The 17,953-nt window shown below is 53.1% G+C and overlaps 2 protein-coding genes across 3 annotated transcripts in view; both read right to left on the bottom strand.

The window, feature by feature from the left end:
• Nucleotides 1-1,531: 1,531 nt before the first annotated feature.
• Nucleotides 1,532-12,225, bottom strand: TMEM214 (transmembrane protein 214). The gene is made up of 17 exons (XM_059893402.1): nucleotides 12,066-12,225; nucleotides 10,870-11,069; nucleotides 10,154-10,304; nucleotides 9,732-9,866; nucleotides 9,402-9,484; nucleotides 8,847-8,952; nucleotides 8,654-8,735; nucleotides 8,271-8,372; nucleotides 7,754-7,895; nucleotides 7,262-7,353; nucleotides 6,917-6,965; nucleotides 6,610-6,723; nucleotides 6,257-6,374; nucleotides 5,630-5,726; nucleotides 5,279-5,447; nucleotides 5,002-5,153; nucleotides 1,532-4,782 (listed from the first exon to the last, which is right to left on the bottom strand). The coding sequence occupies exons 1-17, from the start codon at nucleotides 12,208-12,210 to the stop codon at nucleotides 4,656-4,658; spliced, it is 2,064 nt and encodes a 687-aa protein (XP_059749385.1). The 5' UTR covers nucleotides 12,211-12,225; the 3' UTR covers nucleotides 1,532-4,655.
• A 3,893-nt stretch (nucleotides 12,226-16,118) lies between these two features.
• MAPRE3 (microtubule associated protein RP/EB family member 3) overlaps nucleotides 16,119-17,953 on the bottom strand; it is a 48,467-nt gene continuing 46,632 nt past the window's right edge. For both annotated transcript variants that reach the window (XM_059893404.1, XM_059893403.1), the window contains exons 5-7: nucleotides 17,571-17,725; nucleotides 17,292-17,444; nucleotides 16,119-17,050 (exon numbers count right to left, since the gene is read on the bottom strand). In XM_059893404.1, coding sequence (XP_059749387.1) covers nucleotides 16,982-17,050; nucleotides 17,292-17,444; nucleotides 17,571-17,725 — 377 coding nt within the window. In that variant the 3' untranslated portion in view covers nucleotides 16,119-16,981. The remainder of the gene's footprint in view (nucleotides 17,051-17,291; nucleotides 17,445-17,570; nucleotides 17,726-17,953) is intronic.

Raw genomic sequence — 17,953 nt, forward strand, 5'->3', positions numbered from 1 at the left:
CTCGTCGTTTGCTTTTTACAAAAGTTCATTGAAATATTCATCTTATTGTTGGACACAGTTTATCCAAATTTTTCCTATTAATACTGCTACAATAAATGTTCTTGTACATAAATCTTTGTCTGTATTTCTGTTTACTTCTCTAGTCTCTAGAATATATTTATAGGAGTGGAACTACTTGGTAAAGTAGTATGAAACTGTTAAGGCTTTTGATAAATATTACCAAATTAATTCCCAGAAACATTATACCAATTTCTATCATAGCATTCACTGAGTATATTATCACTTAAAAAAACTTCTATTAATATGATAGGCAAAAGTAAGGAGTACCTTATTTTATTTTATTTTATTTTTTTTTATTTTTTTTTTTAATGGCTGTGTTGGGTCTTCGTTTCTGTGCGAGGGCTTTCTCTAGTTGCGGCAAGCGGGGGCCACTCTTCATCGCGGTGCGCGGGCCTCTCACTGTCGTGGCCTCTCTTGTTGCGGAGCACAGGCTCCAGACGCGCAGGCTCAGTAGTTGTGGCTCACGGGCCTAGTTGCTCCGTGGCATGTGGGATCTTCCCAGACCAGGGCTCGAACCCGTGTCCCCTGCATTGGCAGGCAGATTCCCAACCACTGCGCCGCCAGGGAAGCCCCGGAGTACCTTATTTTAAATTCACACTTCTTTGCCAACGAAATGGACTTTTTCCCCCTAAGTCTTGTTCATTTGCATTTCTTTTATGAAGTATGTCTTTCATCCATATTTTTGTTGTTTAGTGCTTTTCTTACTGATTTGTAAGAGTTTTTTAACATTAAGAATGTATTTATGATAAGCTCAGTAAGGAAATGGAGGCCTTGATCAGCATACCAACCAGACCTAACAGACATACACAAAACATTCCACCCAACAACAGCAGAATACACATTCTTCTCAAGTGTACATGGAATATTCTCCAGGATAGCCCACGTTAGGTAACAAGTCAATAAATTTAAAAAGATTGAATGGGAACTATAGACTCCAGGTGACACTGATGTGTCAGTGTAGGTTCACTGATGTTGACATTACAGAAGCTGTGGAGTGCAGAGGCAAGGGGAGTGTACTTTTTGCTCAGTTTTTTTTAAATTTTCATTTAATAACTTTTTTTTTTTTAAACTTTGGGTTTATTTATTTATTTATTTTTGGCTGTGTTGGGTCTTCGTTTCTGTGCGAGGGCTTTCTCTAGTTGCGGCAAGCGGGGGCCACTCTTCATCGCGGTGCGTGGGCCTCTCATTATCGCGGCCTCTCGTGTTGCGGAGCACAGGCTCCAGACGCGCAGGCTCAGCAATTGTGGCTCACGGGCCTAGTCGCTCCGCGGCATGTGGGATCCTCCCAGACCAGGGCTCGAACCCGTGTCCCCTGCACTGGCAGGCAGATTCTCAACCACTGCGCCACCAGGGAAGCCCTTTTTGCTCAGTTTTGATGTGAACCTAAAACTGCTGTAAAAAATAAAAGCTATTAAAAATTAATAACTTGTGTACTAACATAGTAAAAAAAATTATACCAAGGCACATCCAATATGTCTGAACTCAACGTTTTTATTAATAAGTAGAATATTCAATAGTCAGTAAGTATTTGCTCATGCCCTGAATGGTGAAAGCTCTCCCTCACCCCCAAATTCTTTCTTATACTTCAAGTCTGGGCAATGAAACTGCCAGGTAAAAATGGAACATCACATAGGGAAAAGCAAGGTCCTTTGTCCCCTAAAGTCCCCTTGGGAGCAGAACCAGGAAGATTATGTAGAAAAAGAATTAATCACTTTAAGTGTTCACTTAAATCCAAACTCCTTCAGGAGAGATTAAGACATATTAAAATGCTTAGAGGTCATCCAACCATTGAAATTTCTGTATAATTGACAACTGGGTCATTCTGGAATAGGGCAGGGCAGGGCAGGCATGCCTATTTCTGTGGGAAACACTCCACTCTAAGAGTGGAGCCATTTGAGAATGGACTGGCAACGTCACAGGTGTGAGGCTAGCAACATTATCTATCCATAGTAAGGCCCCCCATCAAGCTGCCCTGCTCTAAAGCTGAAGCTGTAGACGGGGTACACATGACCAGAGGAAACCAAAAACATGCTCTAAGACTTAGACAAATGGAAAGAAGGGTTTCTAATGAGTCATGCAATATAATTTGCAAGTCCGTACAAGAACTAGTAATAACTAAAGTTAGTTAACAATACTCAAACTGCCCATCAGTTATATGGTATGTTCTCTGTAAAACTCCACCTGTGTGTGAAAAGTAAAGTTAAAATGTCTAGAAGTGATCTTTCAGGTGTCAGTTTACTTCCAATAACACCAATCATCAGTGTGATTGCCCGCCTGCCGGCATCAGTGTACTCCACCAGTCCATACTGGTTCAACTAACTGGCTCAGCTTGGATTCCTGTTCGTTGACAGTTCTGCTAAAGTGAAACATCTGGATGTCTGGTCTAGCTTTAATGGACAGCAGGTACAGTGTTGGACTACTGACAGAGGAAAAATTCTGACAATTCCAGTATCAGGTCAAACGACTCTGTCTATTGAATAAAGCCAATTAAGGTGTCAGTGTCCCTGTGAGAGGCTGTGGAGGCCCCAGTTTACCTGAGTTAAAGAAAAATGTTGCATCCCAGGATCATACATCAGAGATTAAATGAACCTAACAAGGCAGAAATAGTACACACATTAGAAACCAATGAGGCACTTGTAAGTGGGATTCTCTGAGTTGCTAGATTGAAAATCCAGTTCAGCAGCCTTGGCTGGACTCAACGTCAGTAGGACAGAGTGTTATCATTTTACTGGTCCTGCGCTCATGCCAACCCAAGCTCACACCAGCCCCCTTTCTTCAATTTGCCTTGAATACAGGACAGTTAACAAGGATTCACTACTCTTAAGAGTTGAACCCATCTGATTGGTAAGGAAGAACTGAGGCAATGCAACATGTCTTGGGGCCCTTGGACAGTCCTGCCTAGCAGTCCTAAACCTTGGTCCTTTGCCAGGTGGGGTTTCTTTTTTTCTGGGAAAAATGGTCATGGCTGACTGCCACTAGAAGAGCAGGGTTCTTCCCAATGTGGTAATGTAGTTACATCCTAACAGGAGAACAAAAATGTGAGACGCTATAGTCCTCACGACCTCACCTTGTGTCAAGATTTTTCTATGCTTGCTTCTTTATAATCTTGCTGCTGGAAATGGAGGCAGCATCTCAGGGCAGCCCGTGAAAGGGAAAGTGGCAGCTGGCCATCACCCCTGCTGGTCATCTCAGGTGTTTATGATGGAAGCAGAAACCAGCCCATGGAAGTTGGAGCGGGCAGTGCACCTCTAGTACTGCTTATATTTTTTGAAACATTCAAGGAAAGAAGCTTGGGGTGAGAACCGAAAACTCATGCAGTTAGCTGACTAATTATTACAGTCTCAAGTCAAAAATTAAAAGGGACTTTGGTGATTAAACCCTTGACTCTCGGAGTTCTAAACCTTTCACTCACTGCCTATAAAATGAACCAATTAATAAATTAAGGTCCTGGGAAAGAAGGAGACACCCTCTGATCACTGGCCAAGAATTCCTCTAGGAGACTCTCCCCAACTTTTCCAAGCATAAAACACTCAAGCTACCAAGGCAAATCCTGGGACGTGAATCACAGGGACAAGTGAGACAATACATGAGCAAGAGTGTGTCTAGAACCCTCGACAGGCCAAACTTTAGAATGGGCTTTCCTTGCCAGAGGCTCAATTACAGCCAGCGGCTATAACTTTCAGGAGGGCAGGTGGCTAAAGAATGTGCAGGTGCTCCAATTTTGTCCTCCTGTCCACAACTATAGGAATTCCTGTATGAAGAGGCACAGAGGAAAGCTAGAAATCAAACCTGTGTCCTTTATTCCACCGAGTAGGCATACCCATGGGCCACATCCTGTCTCAAGACTGCTGGAAGGGTCCCTGGGCCCGAGGGACATGACTACCTGGGCTGCGCTCTCCAGACAGACGGCAGGGGTGGGCAGCAGCGAAAGGCTGAACATTGAGGCAGAGACCCCCCAGCACTGAAGGGGAATGGAGAGTGAGGAAGTAGGACCACAGTGGAAGGGGCAGTGAGGGGCCTTGAAGGACCTAAGCTGAGCATTTTGAGGTGAGAGGCCTTTCCACCCAGGCCTCCATGTCCACTGACAGCCACACCCAGGGTGTGGGTAGAGGCGAAGCTGCTGCCACCCACTGAGGTGCTATATTCTTCTGGATTCTTCTGGAGGTCCCTTTCTTTTTTCTGCTGCGGCTGAAGCCTAGGAATCATTTGTCTGAAGAAGGCAGAAACCACTTGCTAGAGTCCCACCTTTTTGGAGGTGAGCTGTTTGAGGCTTCAGGGATGACACAGAAGGAAGTGGAGAGCAGGAGACAAGAGAGGAGGCAAGAGAGGCTACCAGCCCGAGGACAGAGGCTGGGAGCTAGGTGCCATCGGGCAGAGCAGTGCTCAGTGGAGTCGCGGGTAGGAGGCTGAGATACCCCCGGGCTCAGCTGCCGCCAAAGTGGAAGAACGGAGGCAGAGGCAGCCAGCCACTCGCCTAGGAGACAGAACTCAGGCACCGCGTAACAAAGACTCCCGTGCAGAACTGCCACCCTCTCCCCGCCCGCAGTCTCGGATGGTCTGCTCCAGACAGAACCCAGCAGCCAGGGAGGCAGGGCCTACTGCTGGGATATCATGGCAAATGCCCAGTCCAAGAAGGCCACTGTGGTGTCCTGTAGGCAGAGCCAGGTCCGGTGGGCAGCCTCACTGAGCTGTGTCTTCACGCAGTCCCAGGTCACCCCACCTCTGGGAGGAAAGCAGAACATTTGTGGAGGTTGGAAAGCGGTGATGTGCAGCTGCGTCAAGTCACAGGGCTGCAGCTCACACTCACAACCCGCATCCCAAAGTGGCCAAGGGATGAGCAGGGGCCAGGGCAGAGCGAGAGACTCAACAGAGGAGCCTTGTCCCTGGAGAAAGGGCGTGTGGCCACGGGCCTCCTGCTGGTGCCCTGGGCGAGGGTCTCACCTGCACGCCTCATGGCAGTGCTCCTGGACGCGGGCCAGGGCCTCAAGCAGCATGTGCCACATGGGCAGCAGGATGCTCTGGTAAAGAAACAGGAGCAGCTCCCTCAGAGAACGGAGCAGCTGGTTCAGGGCATCAGGGAGCTGGATCTGCAGCTGGACCGCGGAGAATGGACGGGATTAGAGTGGCCAGGGAATGCAGTCCACACGGGGCTGCACCTTCCCAAGAACTCAGCCCCTGGCGAGAGCAGCCTTCTCTGACCTCCCTGACTCTGGCTTACCCTCTGGGAAAGGCTGGTGAGGCTGTCACCCAACCAGGCAAGGTGGGAGGCACAGTGGGCAGAAAGGAAGCTGACTGTGGCATTGGTGTGGGCCCAGGCCAGCTGCAAGCTGGGCCTCACCATGGTCAGCAAGTGGGAGCCCCAGGCCGGCAATGTCTCCTCCAGCCAGCTGTAGGAGAAGACACAGGGAGGAAGGAGGTCTCTGAGTTTTCCCAGGCAATTTGGCCCAAGAACAGCTGGGGCAAAGGAGGCCTTGGGAAAGGAAAACCACCATCACTTCCCACTGATTGTCAATGCCTGAACACGCAAGCCGTCTCTCTCCCAGCCCACCCCTCCCCAGGAGGTGCTCACCTGTAGCCTTGCAGGCTGTAGGAGTAGATCTTGGTACATGCTTGTTGGACAGCAGGCAAGACACCAGATGAATGAAGCAACCGGCCAGAAAGGGAGGCTGAGAAAAGGGGGGGCCTCGGGTGAGCTGGGAGGTGAGCGGGGAAGGGACTGGAGAGACAGACACTACAGGCCCCAGAGCAGACCCAGTGAGGGATGGGGCAGAACTCAGTGTGCTCCTGGGGCTGCAGAGCTGCCTCCAGTCTGCTCTGGAGCACACACGGAGGGAGGATGCAGGCCAGGGGAGCAAGAAGGGTGCAGCCAGGTGGAGCCCTGGGCTTAGGTGTCAAGAAGCCTCAGGTTTGAGGGTCGGCCCTTCTATTTCCTAGCTGTATTTTAGCTAACTGGTAAATCTTTCTGAGCCTCAATTTCCTCAGAAGTTAAAAACAAGATAACATCTACTTAAATAAGACCATGAATATGCAAGCATTTCTATACTGCAAAGCACCTGTCTGATCTGAGGTGTGACAGAAACATCTGTCGGAAAAGTGTTTGTTCTGGATTGTGTTGGGGGCGGGGAGTGCTACATCCAGCTCTGTGTCCCCATAGAGAGCCCCAGGCTACCTCCCTTGCCTGTCAATCCCTGCTTACCCTGGAAAGAGCTGTGTGACCACAAGTCATGGCACAGGAAACCTATGGCAAAGACCAGCACCAACACGAGTAGCCGCGTCCAGGGCAGCCAGAAGCCCCGTGCCTGCTGCAACAGACTCTAGGAGAAGGGGTAGGGAGCAGTGGTCAGAAGGGAGAGGGGCTGCTCCTTGCCTCGTAAGGCAGGCCTCGAGGTAGGCCTTCCAGGGAGAGGATCAGGCCCTCACATTACCCAGGAGGTAGTGCGGGCTCCAGGGATAGGCGGGGCAGGAATGGGACACAGGCCCACCCCAGGGTGTGCTGAGACAGCGACGCAGAACAGCTTGTGGGGCTGGCGGAGGGCTGGGCGCTGGCACCTTGCAGGCCGCGTCACAGGCGATGACATCCTGGTTGCTGCAGCTGCCCTTCCCTAGCAGATCCTGGTTGGTAAGCTTGAAGGACTGAATGGTTTCTTGCAAAGACTTCTGTGTCTATAGGGTAAGAAAAGTTTAGGCTGAGGTCGTAAGATTTGGCCCAAGAGGGAACCCTGAGCCTCCATTCTGCTTCGTTTTCCATGCCAGATGTGCTAACAGAGCACCTTCTCAGAAAGGGGGACAGTGGCTGAGGGGTAGGAACCCAGAACTCAGATGAGGCTCAGCCTGCCATGTCCTCCCAGCTCCTTACCTTCTTGGGAATCCGCTCCCAGGACCTGAGCAAGTGCTCCAGCAGCAGGCTGTGGGGAAAGCACAACCCCTTCCAATCAGGAGGCCCACTTGGCCCCTTCCACCCCCCTGTCCTCCACGAGGCCCCGCTCCTTCAGGCTGAAAGATATCCACACCCCCCCGCCCCCGCAGAGGAGCAGCTTCCTAGAGGCCTCCCAGCAACGTTCCCACTGAACTTGAGGGGCATGAGCCTGAACAACAGTGACAAACGTCCCCCCTCTGCTTCTAGGACAGGGACACAGCAGGAGGCGTGCGTTAAGGCTTCTCTGTGTGCATCGGGGCAGGGGACCCGCCCACCCCCACCTGCCTGGACTGTGACGCGTGCTTGGGGTACAGCTGCCTCCAGACGCCGGTGCTGAAGGGGTCCACCGCCAGGCACTCGGTCAGGCTGCTCAGGAGCTGCACCGGGGACAGGACAAGGGAGAGACTGCCGGGAGGTAATCCCCCTCTCCTAAGTGAGGCCCTCCGGGCAACACATCCACCCTAAAGGGTGGAGAAACTGTGCCCATACCCCAGAACTCTCCGAGAGGCTGTAAAGGGGGAGGCCAGGGCTCCTGAGCTCGAAGTTCACTTGTCTGCAAGGGGCAGGATATCAGAGACCGGCCAGACCTGAATGTGCCTCTTTTCAGCTCCGTTCTTCTGAGGGCAGAGCATGAGAGAGCCGGGCAGGCGGCTGTCAGGAGTGAGCTAAGGGGATGCCCAGAAAACGGGCTCCCTGAAGCAGGGCCTTTGTCAGCAGATAAGGACCTCTGTAGCAGACCCCTGGGAAGGAAAAAGGAGCCTCCCACCATTTCCTCACCTCTTTCTTCATCTCCGGAGGGCAGCTAGGGGTGGCTCTGGACAGGAAGGAGGGGAAGTAGGTATGCAGGGTGGATTCCGGCTTTGCCCCAAATGCCAGCACCTTCAGTCGCGGGTAGAGCTGACACAGCTGCTCCTGCAGGCTGTGGAGGGGGTTGAGAGGAGAGCCAGGCACAAGCTCTAAATGGATTTGTGCGCCGTGTCCCTTCTGCCTGCCTCAGAGCCCACACCCTGCCCAAGGCGGGCAGTCGTGAAGGGCCTTGTGATGGTCCCGCATCTTTCTAGACTCGGAGACTTCTTGGAAAATCTGCTCAGAGTCATGGGTCCCCTCCCCAGGAAAATGCCCACGTGCCAATCACATTTGAGGGCCCATATAATTCCAGGGGTTCAATGATCCCTTGTACTTGCAAGTTGATAATCTCAGATCTAGAGTGGCTGGAGGGGAAGGGACATGTATTGTCTGCTCCTAACCCTCTGCTGGGATCCTTCACAGCAGGTGTGCCCCAGGGCAGCCCTACCTGGGAGTCAGGGAGTTGTTGGGCATATAGGCAAAGTCCAGAAGTGGGAATAAGTCCTTGGGGCCAATCATGCCAAAGCCCTTGGTGAGGTTGGGGTGCATCCTGTGGGGGAAGAAAGAAACAGGCTTGTTGGGGACCACCTGCCCGGGCCATGGACCCAGCTAAGAATAACATCTAAGAAAAAGGGCATACTCTCTACCCCATCCCCCTCCCCTTCCTGGCTCTCTCCCTTTCCTTCTTCACCATCACATTCTGAGTTGGGAGGAGCTGGTCCTGATTTTCCTCACATCTACGGAAACCAGGATCACAGCATGCCATTTTGCTGAAATGGCCACTGGAAAAGGCCCTGGGCCTCGGCCTCGCTGTTCCCTGCCGTTACTCACAGGAGCAGCCGATCCAGGTAGGCAATGGCGAAGGGAGACAGAGACTTGACGCCCAGCACAGGCAGCATGATCCCCAGCCACACTGCGGAGACAAAGGTCAGGGAGGAAGCCTCAGGCCTGGATCCACTGGGAACACTAAAGAGCAACTTCCTGGCCCCCAAACCTCCCTCTTCCTTCCCCACTTCCTCGTTACCTCTCAGTCCCTCGGTGAGATTGGCAAAACCTGCTTGACCCAGGGCCCACATGATGGTCAGACACTTTGCTGGTCGGCTCTGGTGGGACCTCAGCAGTTCCAGGAACTGAGGAGACCGGTGGGGGAGACAGGTTGGGATAGGGCAGAGCACCAGGAGCACCCCCAAAGCCAGGGAGGAAGAGAGGTGTCAACTGGGAGAGGAGGGACAGGCTGAGGGACAGTGCAGCACATGGTAGCGTGGTGGAGTGATTCAGAGCACAGGCTCCGGCACCAGGCTGTGGCCTTCACCCATACTTGCCACTTACTAGTTGACCAACTCTATGAAAGTTACTGAACCCCTCTGTGGCTCAATCTTCTCATCTACAAAATGGGAATAACAGCAGTACCTACCTCATATAATGTACAAAGTAGACACAGTAAGCGCTAACAGTGTTAGCTGTGATCATTTGTCTTACAGGACCTCCCACTATCCCTTAATTGGGTCTAACAGTGTAGACTCCGCCCAGCCTCCCCAGTCCTAGCCTCCCGATGTCCCCACCACGACCCTGAGCTCACCTTGCCCAGGTTCATGGTGGCGATCTTGGGCTTGTCCTGCAGAATGGCCTGGATACAGATGCGGTAACCGTGTAGTGACTCCCCTGGAGAGATATACATTCTCAGACCGACATATACTAATCAGCATCCCAAACCTGTAGCCTCCCTTTTGACAGCTGAGAGCCCAGAACCCAGGCCCAGCGAGTCCTTACATCCTCCTCCTTTTCCAAAAGAGTGTGGAGGTTAGCACGTTTCTCTGCTGAAACGGAACCACCCAGCTACTCTCGAAGCAGGAAAAAGGGGGTAGGCTCCCCAGATGGGACTGGGCTATTCCTCACGGGCCCCTCTCACCTGGCGTCTTATCCAGCTCTTGTAGCATGGTGAATAGACAGTGGTCAAAAAAGAGCTCCAGAGACTCCGCTGCCTTCGCCAGTAGCCCTCGGATGATCCCACGCAGCTCCCGGCTCACCAGGCTGTAGGGATAATCTGCGGCCGACAGGCCTCATATGAGTGCTAGGACCAGAAGCCTCTGCCGGCTCTGAGAGCTCTGGTTTGCCCCCTGAGAACGGTAAGTGGAGGCAGAGGTCACTGCACTGTGGCTGGCATCCTCCCTATTTCAAGGAGGTCCGGAAACTTTTAAGCCATGATGATTTGAGAACAGCTGAAATCACCCATGTAAATCAATGCAGTAGGGGGCATTGGGCTCAGTTACTAAGTAATGTGCTTACGCACAGCCCTTTCAGAATTTTCTTGAACTTGTCTCGAGAACTAACCGTGAGTATGCTGGCTTAGTGTGGGTTCACTTGGAGGTACTTGGAGCTTGTAGTTGAGATAGCTGGCCAGGTCCTTCAACCACACAGATGGGTTCCCAGAGAACACGCTTTGGCTCTTGTCCAGTTCCTTCTGCAGAGCTGCCAGGTCAAGCTGCCAGGGACACAGGCCCCTCATGGTGAGTTGTGGGTACAGAGTAATGGGGTAGAGGTGGGAAAATGGTTGAACTAGGTGGTGGTAGGAAGAACAAAGGGTTTCTGCTTTTAAACGAAAGTATGTGGAATGCCACACTTTTGCTGAATCCAGATCTTTAGGAAACAGAGAACATGACAGCTGCAATTGCTGATCTCAAGGACTAATACTCTTGGGCCCTTCACATGTTCAAGGGGAAAAACAGAAGACTAGATGGAAAATGAAAGATCACTCCTTCCTTGTGGAGAGGCACCACAAGCCGTTTTTCTAAATCCTTCCTGTATCTCTGGATTTTCAAGGCTCTCCTCTCACTAATCTATGTTTCTCTATAAACGTATTTCCTTTCCATCCTAAGTGCAAACACTGTACCCCGTGGGGTTTCCATCCTTTCCTGAACGCCTCCTCTCAGCCAGCCATGTCCCACATTCCACAGGTCCCTCAGCCGCCTGTCGCCCTCCCGCTCCTCTCATTTTCTCTACTCCTCGAGTCCTCATTCTTGCCCTGCCTAAAGTCTAGACACACTCACAGCTTTCAGTGCCTCCTCCAGGCTGCGAAAGCGGCCCTGCTTCTGGTTCTGGTTGGTGAGCGTGGCCACCTTCTTAGTCTGCTTCTTGTTGCCCGGTTTCTTAGGCTCCACAGCAGGGGGTGGAACCTGCTCCTTATTCTGCCGCTTCATGATTTTCTCAAAGCCCCGTTCATACAGGGTGCTTGTCGTCTGGATTGGAGCTGGGGTAATGACAGGCAGAGAAAGGGGGGCAGCCCTGAGTCAGGAGGGCCTCACAGGAACAGTGGTCCCTTCCTCCACACTGTCACCTAATTCATCTCCAGGGAGGATCCTGCCTCAAAGCCCCTTCTTGCTGTCCTGCTTAAGGAGCAGGGCAGGGAGCGCTCCTGGCTGCTTCTTCAGTAATCACAGCTCGTGAGTTCATGGGCTCTTTCACAAAGATGAGGCGTTTCTTTATTAGGAAATCAGAGTATGTGAGAATCGGTGGCCGGGGGTGGGATACAGAGGGCTGGCTTCTTTGTTGAATGGCTACTAGTCTGGGAGGTCAGGATTTTTCCATCTTGGTTCTACCCCAGTTCCTTTTGGTTCAGATGTGACAACTCTATAATCAACAAGTGGCAAGCTTTCCCCACTCCTCCAGGAGGCTTTGAGGAAACCGGCACCACTTAGAATAACACTTGGTGGGTGTGGACAGTGCGTGGTGGGTCATTTCTCCCAGTGCAGGGCCTCGTGTGCGTCCCAGTCCCCACGCCCACCCCCGACCTGCTGGTTACTTAAGGCGGGGGCACCGTGTATGATGAACCAGGATGCCTCTCCGCACCCCTCGGACACCTGCCCAGAGAGGCCAGGCCAGGGCCCGGGAACAGCTGGTAGGGCGTATGTGCAGTCAGCTGAGCGTCCGAAGACCGGGATCCCGGTCCCCTCTGACATGTGATCCTGGACAAGGCATCTAACTTCGCTGGGCCTCAGTTTACTCATTTGAGAGGTAAGGACAGCGACTTCCCTCGCGCTGTCTACCTCCCGTGAGGCTCAAAATAGGCAACGCCAGGGTAGCGCCGGCTGAACTGGGAGGTTCCGATCGGCAGGAGAGCTCGAGCCTCCAGGAGCCCGGGGGTGTTTTGACCCTCTGGGCTCGGGTAGCTGCTCGCTACCACCCGCGGGGGCAGGCCCGGGGCTGGGCGGCGGCGGCAGGCGCGGCGGGCCGGGTGGGTACTCACGGGTCAGGTCGTACTTCCACACGCCGTTCGCCTCCCCGAGCGCCCGGCGGTCCCCTCCGCCGCCTTTACCACTGCCGCCGGCCCCAGGCCGCCGCCCCTTCTTCACCACCTCCCAGCGCCCCCCACCCGCCGTCCTGGCCGACATGGCTCCAACCCTCCCGCCACGGCCACCTCCCTGGGCTTTCCGGTCCGGCGCGGACGCGCAACGCTCTGCCACGTCTCCTCGCAGGGCCTCACGGCGCGTGACGGCACCCGCAAGGCAGCCTGGGACTTGTAGTCTTTCGTGTTTGCCTGGTTCTCCCACTCTAGGGGTCGGGTCGGCGTCGGGGCCTTTTCGCAGCAAAAAAACAGCCAGGCAGAGACGTTGAGATGAGAGGCTTTTGCATTCAGACAACTTTTATTGAGCAAAATGTGAAGGCATTGGGTGACTTGGTGGAAATCTAAGTGTTTCTGTTTTTCTTTCCTTTCTAGTTGTGCAAGAAGGATGGAATGAAAATAGTTCTCTTCATCTCCTAGGAGAGTTTGAAGATTAAATGCTTCCTTCCTTGTAGGAAAGTGCTAGTTTTTCTGTTGCTAGTTATTAAACTTTGGGTTTAATGAGCTATAAAAATCTGTTCTGAAGGAACAAGGAAGAGGATGGAGCTTGAGGGAAGAGGCAGTACTTGGAGGGCAGGAAGTGGAGAGCGGAGAGTCCTTCTGGTAGGAGGCACAGAAAAGTCTGGGGCCCTGGTACAGCCAGCGCTGGGTTTCCCCTTCCAGGCAATGGGAAAGAAAAGACTCTGACTCCCACCACAAGAGTCACTCCCAAGTCCCAGATGTGGCAGGGAAGGGAACCGAGAGCTGCAGACCTGGGGAACCACCCAAACACGTTACTGCTCAGACATCCACTATCTCCCGAGGGCCTTCTGCCAGGCTTGTAGTATCACGTGAGGCCTCAAAACTTGAAGCATCCCAGCAGGGGAGGATAAGCGAAGGTGAACTGGAAGGGGTCTATCACGATTAAGGAAATGTGCTATTTCATGTACACTCCTACATTTGAGGACGAGATTCACACCTGCCATACTGAGGAACAAGACAGGCAAGCCCTTATAGTAAGAACTAATAGAGTTCAGTTTCCCACAGGACGAATAGCTTAGGGAGTGATGAATTCCTTTAGGAAAGAGATTAGAGAAGGCTTCTTGAAGGAGATGGCACTTGAGATGGGTTCTGAGGAATGGGCAAATTTTCATTGGCTGGGGATTAGGACAAGTGGAGAGAACAGGCCAGTTGTATGGATTTATTGATTTAAGCAGAGTCCTAGAGGTGGGACACAGCGTGGCAAGGCTGGGAGACTGGAAGTAGTTTAAATGTGACAGTGCTTAAGGGATTTTGGAGGGGATGCGGTTGGAAAGGGATCTGAGCCCATATGCCATGGGCCTTGCCTGCCAAATTCGGACTTTGCCCTCCAGACCCTGGGAAGCCAGTAGGAAAGTGGCACATCTGCTTTTGGAAAGCTAAATGGGGATATGTGAAGGATGGGATTTGGTGGGGGAAAGGCAGGAAGGGGGATATAACCGGCTCTTGCTGCCGCCTTTTGCCTGCCCTCCAGCCCCTTCAGGCCTGACCATAGCTGACTTTGCCTCTGAGATGCAGTGCTTTTGGCAAGGAACATACTTGAGCTGATCATTAATCAATTCATTTTTTTCAGATCATTGGTTTAGCTCTACTCAGACACTGTCTTCTCTTTGTTCTACCTCTTCTGTGTCACATGTATGGTCACAGAAGAGACACTGTTTTTGGAAGAGAAACAGAACAGGCTTTCCATAGAGGCAAAGAAGGGGGGTGCTCCATGGTGGAAATATATAGAAAGGGAGGGGCTTTATTTCCTATCTTTCCTTAGAATAGTCTGGCAGGTCATCTGTTGTAACTTGGCATCTAAGGGATAGAAGTCATTCACTTACTTATCCAGTAGCATTTCCAAAGCACCTTCTTCTCTACCTAAGCACCTAGCACAGTGCTAGGTGGAGCTAGAGGACACACCTCACTTGCTTGAGAGGAACTCGAAGCTTGTGTGGGAGACAACTATGTAAACAGAAAATTATGGTTCACTATCTTAAATGTTGCAGACATTGGGAAGGAGGCAGTGGCTTCACATCCTTGAGCTCTGGGTGTTCAAAGAGCAGCCTTAGACACTAGCCATGGAGGTGGGCTTAGGCAGGTACCCATGGGGTTTGAGGGAAGAATCAAAAGAGGAGGACGGGTGGGTGTCCAGTGTGGAGGAGAGAAGAAGAGTGAGCTCACTGAAGCAGTTTGACCCACTGTATTAGTTTCCTATTGCTGCTGTAACAAATTGCCACAAACTTACTGGCTTAAAACAACACAAACTTCTAATCTTACAGTTCTGGAAGGGGAAGTCTGTCAGGGTCTCACTGGGCTAAATATGGTGTCTGCAGGGCAGTGGTCCATTGTGGAGGCTCTAGGGGAGAAGCTGTTTCCTTGCCTTTCCCAGCCTCTAGAGGCTGACCGAATTCCTTCGCTCATAGCTCCCTTCCATCTTCAAAGTCAGCAACAGCGGGTCAAGTCCTCCTCAGATTGCATCACTCTGACCTCCTGCCCCCTGCCCCAGTTTTGTGGACCCTTGCAATTACACTGGGCCCACCTGGATAATCCAGGATACTCTCCCTATTTTAAGGTCAACTGATTAGCAATTTAATTCCATCTGCAGCTTAATTCCCCTTCACCATGTAACCTAACATATCCATAGGTTCTGGGGATTATGACGTGGACATCTCGGGGGAGGTGTTATTCTGTCTACCACACCCACTTAACCAGCAGGGTGAGGTCTTGGCCTGAAAATGAACACTGGGCAACGCAGAGAAACTACCTTATCCTTTTACTATATCTACCTGGAATGGTGGGGGGAAAAGCCTTTTAAAATTAGGCACAGGAATTAAAAATCATAATGATAAATAAATGCAGGCAGGGAACTTGTTGGAGAAGAAAAACAGAATAAGATCAGAAGTCTCTGTGCGTGGGGGTGGGAGTCAAACGGAGGAAGTGAAGTGAATGAGGAACGAACAGACACGGTTTGCTTATTTCAGGCTTATAACTGGAGTCATCTGAGAAATGGTGGCAGTCTGGAAGGAGGGTCATGGAGCAGGGCCATGGAAGGAACACAATCCCCGTAGTATCTCAGGCATACTCAGGATGGCAAGGAAACATCTACCAGGGCTAGTCTGAAGCTAGAGGAACGTTCTGGAGGTCACACCTCTGTGGTCTTTGGGAATGAGCCCTGAACCCTGAGTCAGGAGGTCTCAATTCTAGTCTAGTTTTTTTACCACCTTGAGCAAGTCATGTCACATGTTGTTCTCAGTCCTTTCATCAGTAAATGAGGGACTGTTCTAGATGGCAGCCAAGGCTCTGTTTGAATGGGCCCGGTATCCACATGCATTTCAGCACCCTCGGGGCCTCCAGGACACTGGTTATCATGGCCCTTGGCCGGCACACACCAGGATTGCAGGGCTGTGCGGAGGATGTGACAGAGTTCCCGGCTCCCGGCTCCCGTTAGAGCCTGTTCTGTGGAAGGAACCCCTTGGACATTGCTTTCCTTCTGGACTTCAGTCCTTAGAGCTGTTGCTCTTTGTAGCCCACTCAGCTCTGTCACATGAGCCCTTGTCCGCGGCTGGATCACTGTTGTGGGGCGTATGAGCTTTGACAAGGGTGGGGGACAATATGCAGTCATACTGGCCCAAAGGGGACTGAAACAAAGCACCTCTCAGCCAGGGCCCCCTGTTACCCCACAGCTGCTTTACTGGGCTGCCCATCATCACAGCCATGGCCCTGAACTTTGTTCCTCTTCAGGGAAATGGCAAGCCCTTAAAGCCCGGGGAATCAGCGTTGGGAGATGGGGGCTAGGTCAGAGCTGGGCGCTTGAGGCTAAGCCAGTGGTGGTTTCTGGGCCCGAGGGAGGACGGCAGGGGTGCTGTGCTCCATGGCCATCGCCTCTGGAGACGGGGTCGCTCAGGAGAAGAGCACTGAGAGCCAGGCTGTGGCTCAGTTGAGGGAGATATGGTATGGACTTTTACCACACAAGTTTATTTAAATAAAAGTGAACACATATGCAGGCTGGGTGGCCCGAGGGGCAGGGGTTGGGGAGGCGGGCAGAGGGGAGGCAGACGTACAGGAGGGTCCAGGCAGAGCATGTGTGGTATGAACCAAGCTGCAGGGGGAGTAGCTGGGGGCCTCGGGGCAGTGCTGGGCTTCGGTGCTGGGGGCAGGGGGCCGAGGGTGGGCGAGCCTGGTGCCAGGAGGTCATTTTCATCCCTCACATGCTCCCCTCTCTCCCTGACCACCGGGGCCTAAGGCACCCCCTCCTCAGTCACCCTATCCCTCTCCTGACATCAGCCTTTCCCTCAACTACTGGGAAGTCAAAAGACAAAATAAATAAGAATCGGTGAGTCCTGCCACAGCCCTGGCAACGGGGAAGGGAGGCCAAGCCAGACACGCTGCCCCGGAGCCCGTGCTGTCAGCCCTGGGAAAAGAACAGGTAAAGTGCAAGGAAAATCCAGTAAGTAAAAATATACCAATGACTTTGTCAAATATACAGCTGCTGGCTGTCAGGGGAGCAGGCGGCTGGCTGGGGTGGGTGGCAGCAGCCCCCTGGGAAGTGTTGGCCGACACAGCATAGAGACCAGGGAAATAAATAGGGGTGGGGAGTGGGCAGGGATCCCGCCCAACTGGGCCTCTGCCACAGGAGGAGGGGCCTCTGCCTGCTCGCCTGCCCCACCCCCCAAGCCCCGCTCGCCAGGCTCCCCAGGGCCACGGCACTGACACAAAGCACCCGGCCAGCTGGCTGTCAGGAAAGGATTATAATGTGGGCGTGGGAGCGGGGTGAGGAGACACGGCAGCCGTGCGGTCAGCCAGGGCTGGAGCCGCCCTCAGTACTCGTCCTGGTCTTCCTGTTGGTGTTCCTCAATCTCATCGTCCTCCGGGGGTGCAAATCCTTCCTGGAGGGCGGGAGGGAGAGAGGTGGTGAGGCAGGCAGGCAGGCTGAGGGTGCGGACTCCTGAGGGTAGCTTGGGAGCCAGGGCCCAGGTTCTTGTCCTACTTCCCCTGCTCACGCCCTGTGAGACCCTGGGCTGGTGACTTCAGCGGGCTGCCCTCATCGGCCCACGTCCTCCCAGGCCCCTTCTGGTCTGAGGGCCCGGCGGGAACGCGCGAGGCTCAGCAGGCGCTGGCAGGGCTCACCTCGGTGGCGTAGAGAATGCCAATGATGCCGGAGATGACAGGGCTGTTCTCACTTTCGTGTTCCTGGCAGATGAGCTCAATGTCTCGAAGCTTGCTGAAGTAGAAGTCGCGCTCCTTCTCCAGCCCATCCACTGTCAGCTTCAAATCCAACAGCTGCTCGGGGAGAAGGTGGTGTTCAAGCCAGAGACCCCTGCCTCGGACGCCCTTCCCGCCCTGACGCCCCGGGGGCCTGGCTTTTGTGGCGGGGCTTTCTCAGCTGCCAGTGTCCACGCCACTCACCTGCTGGTTGAGTTCAAGAATCTGGGCATCGGTCTCGTGGCCACCATTTCGGGCTGATGGAGGATTCTTCCGGAGGATGCAGGGTGGAGCCACGTTGCTCAGCCGGCCGGAGGTCTGCATATTTTTGGGGCCTGTGGGGGACGTCCTCTGTGGAACTGCCCAGAGGAGAAAAGTCAGATCGGGGCTGCGTGAGCCCACAGCTCACGTGGCACGAGACAGCCTGGTGTGACGGCGGGGCAGGCCCATGCGAAAAGGCAGGCACTCTCGCCCTCCCCTCCTCTCCCTCTCAGGATGGGCATCTACATCTAGGCCTCAAGCCACGGCCACACGTGACACCACAGCAGCGGGGCAGCCCTCTGGCAAGCCTGGGAGAGCAGGGGCTA

This window comes from Balaenoptera ricei, chromosome 13 (assembly GCF_028023285.1).
Source record: "Balaenoptera ricei isolate mBalRic1 chromosome 13, mBalRic1.hap2, whole genome shotgun sequence".
Lineage (NCBI taxonomy): Eukaryota > Metazoa > Chordata > Mammalia > Artiodactyla > Balaenopteridae > Balaenoptera > Balaenoptera ricei.

Bases quoted from the DNA above. Each gene is read 5' to 3' on its own strand.
- TMEM214 (XM_059893402.1), bottom strand. From the start codon at position 12,210: ATGTCGGCCAGGACGGCGGGTGGGGGGCGCTGGGAGGTGGTGAAGAAG. The intron at 8,736-8,846 runs GTAACGAGGAAG...TTGTCTCCGCAG, and splicing joins TCTCACCGAGGGACTGAGAG to TGTGGCTGGGGATCATGCTG. The intron at 5,154-5,278 runs GTAAGCCAGAGT...TCCGCGGTCCAG, and splicing joins TCACCAGCCTTTCCCAGAGG to CTGCAGATCCAGCTCCCTGA.